The sequence below is a fragment of the Pristis pectinata genome, chromosome 12, assembly GCF_009764475.1.
Source record: "Pristis pectinata isolate sPriPec2 chromosome 12, sPriPec2.1.pri, whole genome shotgun sequence".
In the NCBI taxonomy this organism is placed as follows: Eukaryota; Metazoa; Chordata; class Chondrichthyes; order Rhinopristiformes; family Pristidae; genus Pristis; species Pristis pectinata.
The window spans coordinates 16,521,845-16,535,986 of NC_067416.1; the positions used below are offsets into that span (position 1 = coordinate 16,521,845).

The 14,142-nt window shown below is 39.3% G+C and overlaps 1 protein-coding gene across 6 annotated transcripts in view; it reads right to left on the minus strand.

Annotated features, from left to right (window-relative positions):
* habp2 (hyaluronan binding protein 2) overlaps positions 1–14,142 on the minus strand; it is a 41,054-nt gene that overhangs the window by 7,560 nt on the left and 19,352 nt on the right. For 3 of the 6 annotated variants that reach the window (XM_052027927.1, XM_052027924.1, XM_052027928.1), the window contains 3 exons: positions 8,943–9,059; positions 7,642–7,813; positions 182–276 (listed from right to left, as the gene is read on the minus strand). In XM_052027927.1, coding sequence (XP_051883887.1) covers positions 182–276; positions 7,642–7,813; positions 8,943–9,059 — 384 coding nt within the window. Of the gene's footprint in view, positions 1–181; positions 277–7,641; positions 7,814–8,942; positions 9,062–14,142 lie in introns of all 6 variants that reach the window. The other 3 variants (XM_052027925.1, XM_052027929.1, XM_052027926.1) reach the window with 3 other exon arrangements.

Below are 14,142 nucleotides of genomic sequence, written 5' to 3' on the forward strand. Positions count from 1 at the left end.
TCCACTTCTATTTGAAACAGCATTGTATCTTCAGCAATTAACAAGCTAAGCATTAATTATTTATTTTGATACAAGTAAGTTTCTGTTCATTCAGTAAGATAATACTAACACCCATCAGAACCATATAATTAATGGAACAGGTTAATTGTTTTGAAATTAAATTAACAGAGATAATACATACCCGCAGTGCATTGAGATATGTCACAATGATCCCAACTTAATTTATCATGCTTGTCCTTAAAATAACACCAAGGTTTTTCATCACCATCAGGATTTCTGAAAGTAAATCATTTTGAAGAATCTTTATTGTTAAGACAGGTAACATGAATGATTTCAATGGAAATGTTGTGGTGAAGATTTTCTAAAAGCTTATTTGCAAAAGGTGAATTTGAAGCAGTCACCAGCTGCTTCTGTTGACCTGGCTGCTCTTCCTCCAGTGCCTCTCCCTGCCATCCATGCAGATGGGCCTCTACTCACCTGCTTCCATTCTTATCCTTTAATCATCTGTAGTGGATTCTTTTCCACCTTTACCTTTGGTACGCTCCCAAGGATTTATCCTGGCCCTCTCCCTATTTCCCCACATCCTGCTCCTTGGAGACTTCAGCTGAAAACACAACTTCATTTTCCACAGCTGATGATACCCAGCTCAACTTCACCACCGCCTCTCATAATCATTCTACTGCCTATGAATTGTCACACTGCTTGTCTGTCACATGGGATTGGATTATTAGAACTTCTTTCAGCTAACTGTTGGGAAGACCAATTGCAAGTTATATCCTCTGGACATCCACACCAAGCCTCTTCCTGAAAAAGGTCTGAGGCTGAGCCAATCTGCTTGCGACTGTGAGATTACATTAGAAACCAGCATAAGCTTCTGGCCACATATTGATGGCATCCCCAAGACTGTCGATTTCTACGTCTTTAGTGTCAGCTAGTCCCCCACAAGTCAGTTGCTGCTGAAACATGCAGCCTAGGCTAGACTTGGTTATTCCAAAACAGTCTACACCAGTCTCACATAAACCTGAAACAATCTCAATCCGCTGTCTATGTCTTGAATTACACCAGGGCTAATTTTACCCCTCACACCTGTACTTGCAGACCCATATTGACTCTTGGATGAGCCTTGCCTCTGTTCCACAGATCTCAGCACTGCTTCCAAATGCCTCCATGGCCTCAACTCTCCATATTTCTATGACCTCCTCTGGTCTTACACCCACCAAAATTGAATATTCACTCTCCTCTAAGCAACTCAGTGTTAGTCATTCCAGCCCTGGTGCTGTGCCTTCAATTGCAAAGAGTCCTCTGCTGTTTGTCTTCCCTCCTTAAACCTCTCCACTGTTCTTCCTTAATTTGTGCTTTAATGGCACTTCTTAAAACCTATCCCTTTAATAAAATATTTGCTTATGGACCCTGATATCTCCTGTAAGGCAAGAAAATAAAATATATTTTGCAGTAATTATATTTCATCAGGTGCAATGGTTTATATAAGTTCATACTGTCAGGTTGAATAGATATAATTAATTGTGACTGGTCTGTTCTAGTTACCTTGCAGGCTAGCAAATGCTGAACATTCTGCATATTGTACCAATCATTGCCTCCAAACATAAAGTTAGATCCACCTTGGAATGCTGCAATCATCAGTCATTGAAGTTGTGAAAGAAGAGGAACAGATAAGAAGTGGCGGGGAGAAAGGAGAAAGATAGATGCACTGTCAGCTATTGTGGAACATTGAAAGATTTATAGCAGCCCTCGGGTTATCAAAGCGGACAGCTATCAGGATCTGAGGTCAGATATGCTACTGTTTCAGAGTGAGTGTGAAAGGTATATACTCGAATTTGTTCCCTCGGTGGGTTCTTAATCTCTGACAATGTCCACTTCAGACTGTCCTGACTAATATAGATGAGGAGCTTAGCAAACTGTGTCTCGGGAACTTACGATAAAGCATTGTTACACTGAGTGAGCAGTTAATCATATTCTTCACAGAGTGACAGCCTTGAAATAACAATCATTGTTCACAACCAATATCTAATACACTACTTCTCTCTTTTTTTAAATGAAAGGAAGCATAAACTGATGGAACATATTTACAATATTTTATAAACTGAGTGACCAGTTCTTGTGATCTGTGATCTTTGCCATCGTGCTGGTGTAACTTGTGATGAGTGTAAATTCTCCAGGTTTTGTTGGTCTATCATATCTACCCTTGGACTTAAAAACGTCACTTCAGCTTGACTCTTGTCAAACGTATCACATCTTGATTCCTCTTGAGCAATAGTTGGACTCACTTCCAAAACACTGTCAATCATCTTTTCTGTTTTCCCTTGCACCATTCACCAGGATTAAGTGGACTTCAATAAGGACTTTATGTAATCTCTGTCCAATTTTCACAAGATAATTCCTAGACCTGTATATCTCCTCTTTCTTCCCAATGTCTCATCTTTGACCTGCTGGCACATTGCAGTGGATGAACTCTTGCAGGCTGAAGGTTATCTCCTTGTTAGATGAGTTTTCTTGCTTATCCAATTTTGATCGACTCTTATCCATTTTCTTATCCACATTGGTTTAGACAAGACTTAACCACATTCTGAGACTTCAATTTATTAACATTTCATTAGGAATGTAGTGTTAGTTGTCCTATAGTTTAGGAGAAATGCTACATCAATGAAGTACGATCAACTTTCCATAATCTGTTTAGTCAATGTATCACTTACAACACAAACTGGCTTTTCTGCTTCCTGCTTTGAAGCTCAGGGTAATGAGATGTGAAAGGAATTGTACAACCCTAATTGATGGACAATTTACAGTGCATGCAATAAGATGGTTTCAGGTGTTCATTCAGACCTGTGTCTGAATCTGTCCATTCACTTAATGCATATTCATATACTTGCAGCCCTAGCTATTTCAATCGCTGTGTCAGGGAAATCATCTTCCATCTTCTCAATAAAATAAATATTGTTTTCTATATTCATTGTAGCCTCATTGTAGGGTAGTTCACAAAGGGCATCCATTGTAGCATTTTCCTTATTAACTTTGTGCTCAACATCATGGTCATATTGATATAAAGCAAAGTCTCATCATTGCATCATTGATGCCACCATCATGAGAAAAGCAGACCTTGGCTCCAAAATGGTCAACAGAGCTTGTGGTCAGTAATTAATGATACTGGTCCTCCCTGCCAAACTTGACATAAAGTTGTATCTCTGAATATAATCACTGATGCCTTTTCCTTTATCCAAGAATAATCTTTTTCCCCTTTGGTCAGTGTGCTTGATTCATAAGCAATAAATTTCGCACACCACTGTTCATGAAGTGGCTAATTACTGCCCTGACTTCATAACTAGAAGGATTGCCAGGATGCTTTAGCACTCAGGTGGTATCTTCATGCACCACAATGTCTCACTGCTGAGCTCTTCTTGCATAAATCATGAACTTTGTGTTGCTCTTTACCACACCACCAAGGCCTGTCTTTCTGAAATAGCCGGTGAAGCCAGTGTCAACACACAGTGGCAATGCCTAGTAGAAACCTAATTGGATTATCCCTAGAAATTACTGGAGCTCAGTAACATTTTGGGGTTTTCTGACTCTGATGATGGCCTCACTTTCTCTTCAATTGGCTGCAGCCTGTTTCTACCAACTCTCAAACCTAAGCAAGTTATTTTCTTTTGTATGAAAGCCACCCTGATTTTAAAAAACAATGTTGTACCCCTGTAGGAATCTTATGCATTGTTGCTTGGAATATTATGGGTGATGATATTATCCCATAAAGTAGTTTGACATGTGAGAACAACCACTTGCTGATGTTAATTGTCATAGAGCATTGACTCTCTTTGTTAACTTTAATCTGGGCAATGGCTGGAACAGATCCAATCTGGTGAAGATTTTTCTCCTGACAAATCAGCATATACATTTTGAGATGTTAACAGAGGCTAATGTGCATTATTTGTTTTTATTTAAGAGTTACCTTATAAATCCTTAAGCTCCTGACAATTTCCTCAGTCATAGAAACCTTGTGTCAATCATTTGCCTCAATGATGTCTAAATCTCCCTTCTGTGTGGTTTTTACTGCAACTATTTTGCTTTTATTGGGACACTGCTTGATTTCTTATTCTCTTTTAAGATTTGTATACACAAACTACGTTCACTTTTTCCAATCTTGCTGCTCTGAGCTAATGCATTTGTTCTTAATGATTCTCATTGTATCAGTAGCAAAGCTCCTCCCAGGCGAGCTTTCTATGTCACATGACTCAGTGCTGGAGTTGTATCGCTGCTTCTGCCATTAGTCCATATATCGTGTTTATACTAGTGCACTCTACTGGGCGGAATTCCTTCACGTTTTTGGAGGTCATAGATCTTGCAACCCTATTTGTACACCAAATCTTGAGTGTTAGGTAACTTAGACTAGATACGCTCATCCACCAATTCACTCAGAGACTTATTGCCTAGTAAACAATCAAGAAATACACCACAGTTGCAATGCTATGACAGATCTTTCAAAGCAATAATATATTTGCTAATTATCTCTCCTGATTTCAGGTTCCAAATGTACAACTTTTCACAATATCTGATGTTGTTGGATTGAAATGACTTTGTAAGTTCTCTATACTCTTAATAAGTGGCACATTAATTGTCTCAAGTCTGTTTGCCAGTGTTCCACAAACATCTGGCCCTGTTTCAACTAAGAGAATTGCCTTCTTGGTTTCATGTATGGCTTCATTTCAAGCATCCTTGCCCTTGCCCTCTTTCTCAAAAATGTTGTTCACAAAATATTTCCATTGTCTTGCTGGACAAATTGAAGGGCTCCAATGCATTGTCATAACCACTTAGTTTAAGATAAAAATTGGTCTGATACTTGCATTGCTCCCCATTTCAACAAATAGCTAGACTCGACTTTTTTCCACTCTTAATTTTATGATGCTACTTTTGCTTCCTGCACTTTCTCTGTAGCTGTGACACTTTATTCTGCATTTTGTTATTGTTCCCTTGTGCTACATCAATGCACTGTTGTAATTAAATGATTTGTATGGATGGCATGCAAAACAAAATTTTTCACTGTACCTCAGTATATGAGACAATAATAATAAACAAATTATTATGAAAAAAGACTAGAGAATGGGAGAAGATTCAAGTAAGAATAAATACAGCAGAAATTACAATCATTGCTGAGAGAGGGCTTGAGATATCTCTCATTTGCTTTACAAGAGAATTTAGTAGAACAAAGCTCAATAACTTACCTATAGTTGTCTCCAAAGACACATTGATATATTTCTGCATATTTACATAAAATGTTCCATTTTCAGTCGCATGTTTCTGTTGTTTGATGTAGAATATGATATGTTTTTAGGTGTGACAGGGTCACGGATTACAGTAGCATTGTGGTTAAGTTACTACGCTAACAGTTGAGTTTCATTCCCATTATGGGAATGTAAATTCAAGTAATTAAATAAACCTGAAATTTTCAAATAAAGGCTAGTCCCAGTAGATGTAACCATGAAACCATCTTAAAAATACATCTGCTTCATTAAATCCCTTCAGTGAAGGAAATCTGTTGTCCTTATTCAATCTGAACTGTTTGACTCCATTCCCACTATTGCACTCCTCAGTTCAAGGGAAACTCGGGATGTTCAATAAATACTAATTACTTCCCATGAATGAATTAAAAAAATGTAAAATGACAATGACTCTGCTACAAACCATACCCAGTTGTTTATCTGTGTGGATCCCTGGCATGGCAATGCTTGCAGAAGCCATCCCAATCCTCATCAGAAAGACCCTGCACAGCATTTAGCCTTCCATAAATAAACCCAAAGTTATGGTAAACAAGAACATGGAAATACTGAGAAGTCTTTGACAAATGGCTAAGTCCCGCCCCTAGCTCAGTCAGCTGCCAAAACAGAAAAAAGTTGGGTGCTCTGACTTTTAGGACCATCAGAAACTATTAAAAATTCATCAAACTATTAAAAATATTTTAAAGTACTAAGATATTTAAAGTAATTTTAAAGCAATAAAACACTTAAAACATTAACAAAAAACAAATTGATTAAAATGTTTACTATCTGATACTTAGCTCAATCCCTCCAGCTGTTTCCCTCCATTGAAATGAAAGGAGTTGCTTTTGCTTCTCCATGTTTAACCTGGCATGGGGTTCAGCAAGCAGATGCCCCTAGTTAGTGCTGGGGAATTGCCTGAATGCTTACGTTCCATCACTGTTTTCCACAAGGAGTCAAAGTGAAGGCCAGAAACAGAGCGCATTGGCAAAACTTTGGTGAATGCCTATTAGGAAGTTCAAGACTTCTGCCTTCATGCATGCATGTGTAGGTGTCCTGAATATCTTGATACTTATATAGGAAATGCTGGAGCTATTCAGGAAAATCCAAGCCAATGTCTTGTTCCCTCTCGCTGTTTCTCTAAGTCAATAGAGAAAAAAATTGACTTTCTATTCATTTCAACTACCCATCATACACCTGACATTATAATCTATTCTGAAGCCTTTTACCTGAAATGAACATTAAGAAGGAGGTATAACAAAGGACCATGCTTTATTAAGGCATTGCATCCTCACCCATTGAATATCAGCCCATGTATCTTTTTCTTTCTTAGTCAACATGTACCTAATCTCTCTCTAACTGTGCCTTTCACCCTCTATCTATACATTTCATACAGAAATGCAGTTTGTATATTTATTCTGCAACCCTTTTGTAAAATTCAATTGCAGGAACTGGACAAAATATGATCTTTTAGATTATCATGGATAAAATTGACTTTCTGAACATAACTTTGAGCTTCCTGCAATATTTCATACCCCATTAACAATTTGTGACATTTATCTGTTGTTTATTGTGTTTTGTTTCTGAAATATTCGAGGGATCACTAATATTAGGTGGAGACCTACTGGGCCATTACTTGTTTTTACACATGCATTCATATTCTCATGAGCAGCAACCACTTTATAGTCCTTTGTAGTAAAAGAATGGAATTTGTTTTTGCAAAAATAGCCACTATAACCCTACATAATTATACTGCAAGATCACAAGAACATTTGAAGCAGGAGTGGGAGTACCTCATCAGCCCCTTGAGCCTGTTCTGCCATTCTATAAGATAATGGCTGAGCCAATCCTGGCCAAGAAACAGGAGCAGAAGTGGAAATTATCAATTTGCAATAAAACTGATGCATCATACAATTCTCATCATTGTTTTGATTAAAGTGGAAACTACAACCTCACAAATTACTATCCACTTGCAATAAAACTAATTTGATTGTATAAAGTTGACGCTATTCCGCAGAGGAATTTAGCTACATAATAATATATTCTATTCACACAAATACTCCAGTGTTGGTAAATCATTTGTGGGTAATTTGGAGGTCTGAAGTATTCTGTGAATATTCTAAATAAAAGGACGTTGCCTTTGAAGATTGATCTGATTCTAATCATGTTCTCCACCTGAATGCTGTTAAAAAATGCGGCCAAACCCACCATTAACGTCAGATGTTGAACTTTCCACCAAATCTGGTATTTGATTTAGAAATCTTTGTTTTGATAGATTCTGGGTTCAAAAGTTTAGAGAGCAATATTAAGCATTAACTTATAAATCTAGACTGTTATCATTTAGCTTGAAGCAAACAGTCCACCTGAGCTTTTATACCTGCAATAATTGTGATCACCAATGCCATATTTGCTGGGATTTTGCATGTGAGTACCAATAGCTTCTTTGAGTAGCAGGTGAGAGCTCCAGTATAGGCACTTCCTCCCCTGTTCAGTTTGTTTCACACGACCTCTATATGACACGCCATTACCCTGGTAACATTCATTTGGTGCTATGGAAAAAGAAGGCACAAATGAATAGAACATAAACAGGAGATTCACTGAGTTTAAATATGTTGGGTCTTGAAAATAACTGTGGAAGGAATATAACATGCATTAAATTCAACAGAATGAGTTGTCATGAGTATTAAGAAAGCAGTTATAAAGGAGGAAGCAAAAGCTTGAGGTATATGTATTCAAGTGCCAGTGTAGAGTTTCCCATGTGTAACCATTTTCCAACAAACCTGATTCATACACTGATGGTTATTTCTTCAAATATAAGGAGCAAGTTTCATGTGTATGGTGCATTAGTTTTATTGCCACCTGTATGGGCAGAATAAAGTGTTACTAGACTCAAAGCCTTGTGCTTAAAGATTATTGCTGACAATACTAATGGACAAGAACCTAACATGATTTTTTGTCTTATTTTAATGCAGGCCCATGGGTTAAATCGAATCCATGCATGTTTCTGCTAAATGTGATATCCTCCACTGATAGAAATGATATTTGTAGAGCTCATTAAATATTTGCGCTCTAATTGCTTCGCCAGGTTTGAGAACATTCCAATGAAGCTGTGGCAGCTTTATACATTCCCAGTGTGAAGGTCTAGGTTAATGGATCCAGGCTAACTGGTGAAATCTAGTCATCAGTCGTGAGATTATTGGATTTTGAAGTCTTTTCAGGACATCTCCACTCACTAAAGCCAGTTTTCTTCTAATGATTTTATCATCCATTTTTCCAAGCCACATATACATGCTTAAATGGCTTGTGACACTTTGGAATACTTTCCTAAGGGTAAATGGATAATGCCTTTCACTGTTGATGGAAGTTACTGTCATGGAAATAACTTAAGTGGAACTCTGCTCCATACTATAGATTGAGCCTATTGTTGGAATAAGGATCAGCAATAGGAAATGGCTATCGACATGCTAATGAAATTCAATGTCCACCTTGCTCCCAGCAACTGCCAGGATCAAATCCATGACAGATTTACCTGTTGAATTTAACAAGGGCCCTATTCTGCAGTTATGCTGGATAATAGTGAGTATTAAAGCAAACAATGTTACCTGTATAACTATTCACCAAGATGGATGCATTTAGATTAGAGACATCAGCCCCAACTAGTATGATTAGAAATATTACCGATTTCACACAGCTCTCCTCTGAATGATCCAGGACAGTTACAGGTGAAGGATTTTTTCTTCCCAGCTTTGCATGTACCTCCATTTTTACAAGGATTAGGGTTACATAGTGCTGTTGCTTGAAAGACAAAATAGTCAAAAATAATTATTTGTGAGAAAGGAATGATTATGCAGGAAGCAAGACTGAAATTTGAAAAAAAAGGAAAAAGCTAGAAACATACAGCAAGGTCCATCAACACCTGTGAAGAGAAGCATTAATAACAGATGTACACCATCAAAACCTGGGAGGAGACACTTTAATACAATTGATAAAAGTAAAATGGGGAAATAGAACATCAAAAGACTGGTGATTAATCACAATTGCAAGAAAGACTGACTTAATTAAAGGTTCTGAATGATAAGATACACATGCATCTGGAAAGACTGGGGTTGATTTTGGGTAGTCAGAATGGCTTTGTGCGGGGAGATCATGTCTTCTGAACTTGACTGAGTTTTTTGATAATGTGACCAAGAGGGTTGATGGGGGCAGGGTAGTAGATGTTGTCTATATGGATTTTAGTAAAGTGTTTGATGAGGTTCCACATGGTAGGCTACTCTGGAAGGTTGGGTTGCATGGAATCCAGGGAGATATGGCTAATTGGATACACAATTGACATGATGGGAGGAAGCAGAAGGTGATGGTGTAAGGGTGTTTCTCCGACTGGGGGCCCCGTGACAAGTGGTGTTCCCCAGGGGTTGGTGCTGGGCTCATTGTTGTTTGTCATCCAGATCAACGATTTGGAAAGAGTGTACAAGGCATGGTTAGTAAGTTTGCAGATGACACTAAAATAAGTGATATAGTGGACAACGAAGAAGGTTATCAAAAATTATAGGGGTGTCTTGATCAGCTGAGTAAGTGGGCTGAGTTTAATTCAGATACTGTAAGTGCAAGGTATTGCATTTTGGAAAGTCAAATCCAGATAGGACTTTCACAGTGAATGGCAGGACCCTGGGGAGTGTTGTAGACAGAGGGACCTTGGAGTATAAGTACATGGTTCACTGAAAGAGGAGTTACCAGTAGACAGGATAGTGAAGAAGGCTTTTGTCATGCTGACCTTCATCAGTCAGGGCCTTGAGTATAAAAGTTGGGAGGTCATGGTACAGTTGTACAAGGTTGGTGAGGCTGCACTTGGAGTACTGTGTTCAGTTTTGGTTGCCCTGCTATAGGAAAGACATTATTAAACTGGAAAGAGTGCAGAAAAGATTTACAAGGATATTGCCAGGACTTGAGGGACTGAGTTATAGGGGGAGGTTGGACAGGCTAGGACTTTATTCCTTGGAGCATTGGGGACTGAGAGGTGATCTTATAGAGGTGTATAAAATCATAAGGGGCATAAATAGGCTGAATATGCTCAGTCTTTTCCCCAGGTTTGGGGAATCAAAAACTGGAGGATATAGGTTTAAGGTAAGAGGGGAAAGATTTAATAGGAATTTGAGGGGCAACTTCTTTACACAAAGAGTGGTATACATGTGGAATGAGCTGCCAGATGAAGTGGTTGAGTCAGATACAATTACAACTTTTAAAAGTCAGTTGGACAGGTACATGGATAGGAAGTTCAGAAGGCTATGGGCCAAATGCTGGCAAATGGGACTAGCTTGGAAGAGCATCTTGGTCAGCATAGACCAGTTGGGCTGAAGTGGTAGTTTCTGAGCTGTATGACTCTCTGACTTTATGAATCTATATGAAAGTAAGTATTAAAAATCCTGGAAGGAAGTGTGAGTGTGTGGGCACCTCATACCAAAAAGTGGAATAAGGAAAGAAAAAGTAGTGAAGTTAGCCATTATTGAAATGGAAGATGGACAGGTGACAGAGACAGGAGAATCAAGGAGACTGTTCAGATTTTAATTTGCACAAATCATTACTTAGACCAGAAGGTAGACAAGTGCTCAGCTGAAAGACAAAATATTGTCCTGAAATGCATTGAAGATTCTGGCTTACTAAAAACACCTTTCGAAAAATTTCACATTAGTGAAAAGAAAAAGTTATATCAAACCCATGGATGTTTTATTAGTATCATGAAAGGGAAACAATTCTTTCTATATTTATACATTATGTTAGGACTAGACTAAACATCATCAACAGGCATTATGTTAGGGGATGGACAGGCATTCTTTCCATCAAGTGCTCTAGGTTATCACAGAAACATTTGCAGCACAGCAGGAGGCTATTTGGCTCAGCACACCTCGGTTGGCTCTTCAGAGGAACTTAGTTCCATATCCCTGCTTTTTGTATTTAACCTTAGAAGTTCCTCACTTCAAAAGCTGTCCAAATCCCTTTTAATATTATTTATGGAAACAACATCTTCCATCTTTTCCAGTGGAACATTTCAGATCTCAACAACTCTGAGTGGAAGAATTTCTCCTCATCTTCCTCTAGCTTTTTTACCAGTAGCTTTGAATCTATGATCTCCAGTATTGACCCATCTGATGGAGGAAATCAATTTTTTTAATTCAATTTACCAAAGTTTTTCATCAATCGCAGCCTCTATTAGATCACACCTTTGTCTTCTGTTTTCCAAATAAACAGACCTAGTATTTCCAGTTTCTTATAACTAACGTACCTCATCTTGGTCATCTTATACTGTTTGCTTACCAAGGCATTTACATTGAAATCAGGTGCCCAGAATTGTTTACAATACTCCACTTTCTTTCCAATGACTTCTAGCTCAGAATTTAAGTCCATTCCTCTATTTATAAACTCAAGTAATCCATTTGTTATGCTTCTGAGCTTTAGCTGCCTTCTTCAAGAATTTGCATAAAAATACAGGAGGATCTTTCAGCTCATGTTGGGAATTGGGATTTGGGACTTGGGGATGAGCCAGCAGCTTTTTTTAAAAGTTTTTTTTCAGTTGGTACTTGTTTTTTGCAGTTCCACCACCCAAAGCAGCAGAGGGGAGGAGCCAGCAGATTTTTTAAAAGTTGTTTCTGATTGGCTAACTGTATGGCAACTCAGCCAATAAAAGGCAGGTAGGGTAAGGCAGAGTGGCTATTTTGGAGCAGTAATTGTGTGAGTGGATTAGTATAAGAGTGGGGGAACTGAGGCTTTGTCTCAAAGAGTGAAAAAGTGGAGGCTAAGGTGAGATTCTGTTAAGTTCTCTTTCTTTATTATTGCATGGGTAATGCAGTGGGAATGACATCCTGTGCAGTGGTATGCTCCTTTTGCATGATGTGGGAAGTCAGGGGGACCTCCAGTATCCCTGATGACTTCATTTGTGAGAAGTGCATCTGGCAGCAGCTCCTTACAGACTGTTAGGAAGCTGGAGTTAGATGACCTTTGTATCATTTGGAAGATTGAGGGGTTGATAGACAGGAGTTACAGGGAAGCAGTTGCACCTAAGTTGCAGGAGGCAGGTAGCTAGGTGACTGTTGAGAGAGAGAGAGAGGGAATGGGCAGTTAGTGCAGGGTAGCCCTGTGGCCATTCCCCTCAATAACAAGTATATTGTTTTAAATACTGTTGGGGGGATGACCTATCAGGGGAAAGCCACAGTGGTCAGGTTTGGCACTGAATCTGGCTCTTCTTCAGAATCAAAGGGAGAGAGGAGGCAAGTGGTAGTGATAGGGGATTCATTGGTCAGGGGAACAGAAAGGAGGTTCTATGGGTGAGAATGAGACACTCAAATGGTCTGTTACCTCCAGGGTCAGATGTCTTGGATTGAGTCCATAGCATTCTTAAGGGGGTGGGTCAGCAGCCACAGATTGTGGTATATGTTGGTACCAATGATATAGGCAGGAAAAGTGGTGAGGTCCTGCAAAGTGAATTCAGGGAGTTAAGTGCTAAGTTAAAAGACCAGTGTGGTCATCTCAGCACTGCTACCTGTGCCATGTACTAGTAAGGCAAGAAATAGGAAGATAGTACAGTTTAACATGTGGCTAAGCAGATGGTGCAGCAAGGAGGGCTTCAGATTTTTAGATCATTGGGCTCTCTTCCAAGGCAGATGAGATCTGTACAAACAGGATGTTTTGCACATGAACTGGAGGGGGACCAATATCCTAGTGGGAAGGTTTGCTAGTGCTGCTTGGGGGGGGGGGGGGTGGTTATAGTTGCAGTGGGGTGGGAACCAGAGTGGTTGGACAGCAAGCAGAGAGGCTGTGGGGAAAGTAGATGGTGGAAACTGAAAAGTTGAGTGTGGTGGGACTAATGTTCTGAGGTGAGTCCACTTCAATGCAAGGAGTACTGTCGGTAAGGCAGATGAACTTAAGAGCATGGATCTATACGTGGAATTATGATGTTGTAGCCATTAGTGAGACTTGGTTGCAGGATTGGCAGCTCAATGTTCTGGGGTTCTGTTGTTTTAGACAATGATAGAGGGGGAAATATTAAAGGGGGAAGGGTGGCATTACTGATCAGGGAAAATGCCACAGCAGTGCTCAGGACATACTGGAAGGCTTGACTACTGAGGCAATTTGGGTGGAACTGAGGAATCAAAAAGGATGATCACGTTAATGGGACTAGATTATAGACCTCCCAGCAGTCAGTGGTATTTAGAGGAGCAAATTTGTAGAGAGATAGCAGACAGTTGCAGGAAATATGAAGTATTGATAGTAGGTGATTTTAACTTTCCACATATTGACTGGGACTCCCATACTGTAAAACGACTGGATGGGATTGAGTTTGTCAAATGTATTCAGGAAAGTTTCCTTAATCAGTATGTAGAGGTCCCAACTAGAGGGAGTGTGATACTGGGTCTCTTCTAGGGGAATGAGACAGGGTAGGTGACAGAAGTGACTGTAGGGAAGCACTCTGGATCTGGTGATCATAATTCCATTAGTTTCAGATAATTATGGGAAAGGATAGGACTGGTCTTAGGGTTAAGATTCTAAACTGGAGGAAGGCCAATTTTGAGAGTATCAGAAGGGATCTGGCAGGCATGCATTGGGATCGGTTGTTTTCCAGCAAGGGGGTGCTTGGTAAGTGGGAGGCCTTCAAGAGTGAAATATTGAGAGTACAGAATCTGCAAGTTCCTGTTTGGATAAAAGGCAAGGCTAATGGGTTTAGGGAACCTTGGTCATCAAGGGATACTGAGGCCCTGGTAAAGTAAAAGGAAGTGCATATCAGGTATAGGCAGTTAGGAGCAAATGAAGTGCTCGAGAAATATAAGAAATGTAAGAGAACACTTAAGAGAGAAATCAGGCAGGCTGAAAGAGGACATGAGGTTGCATT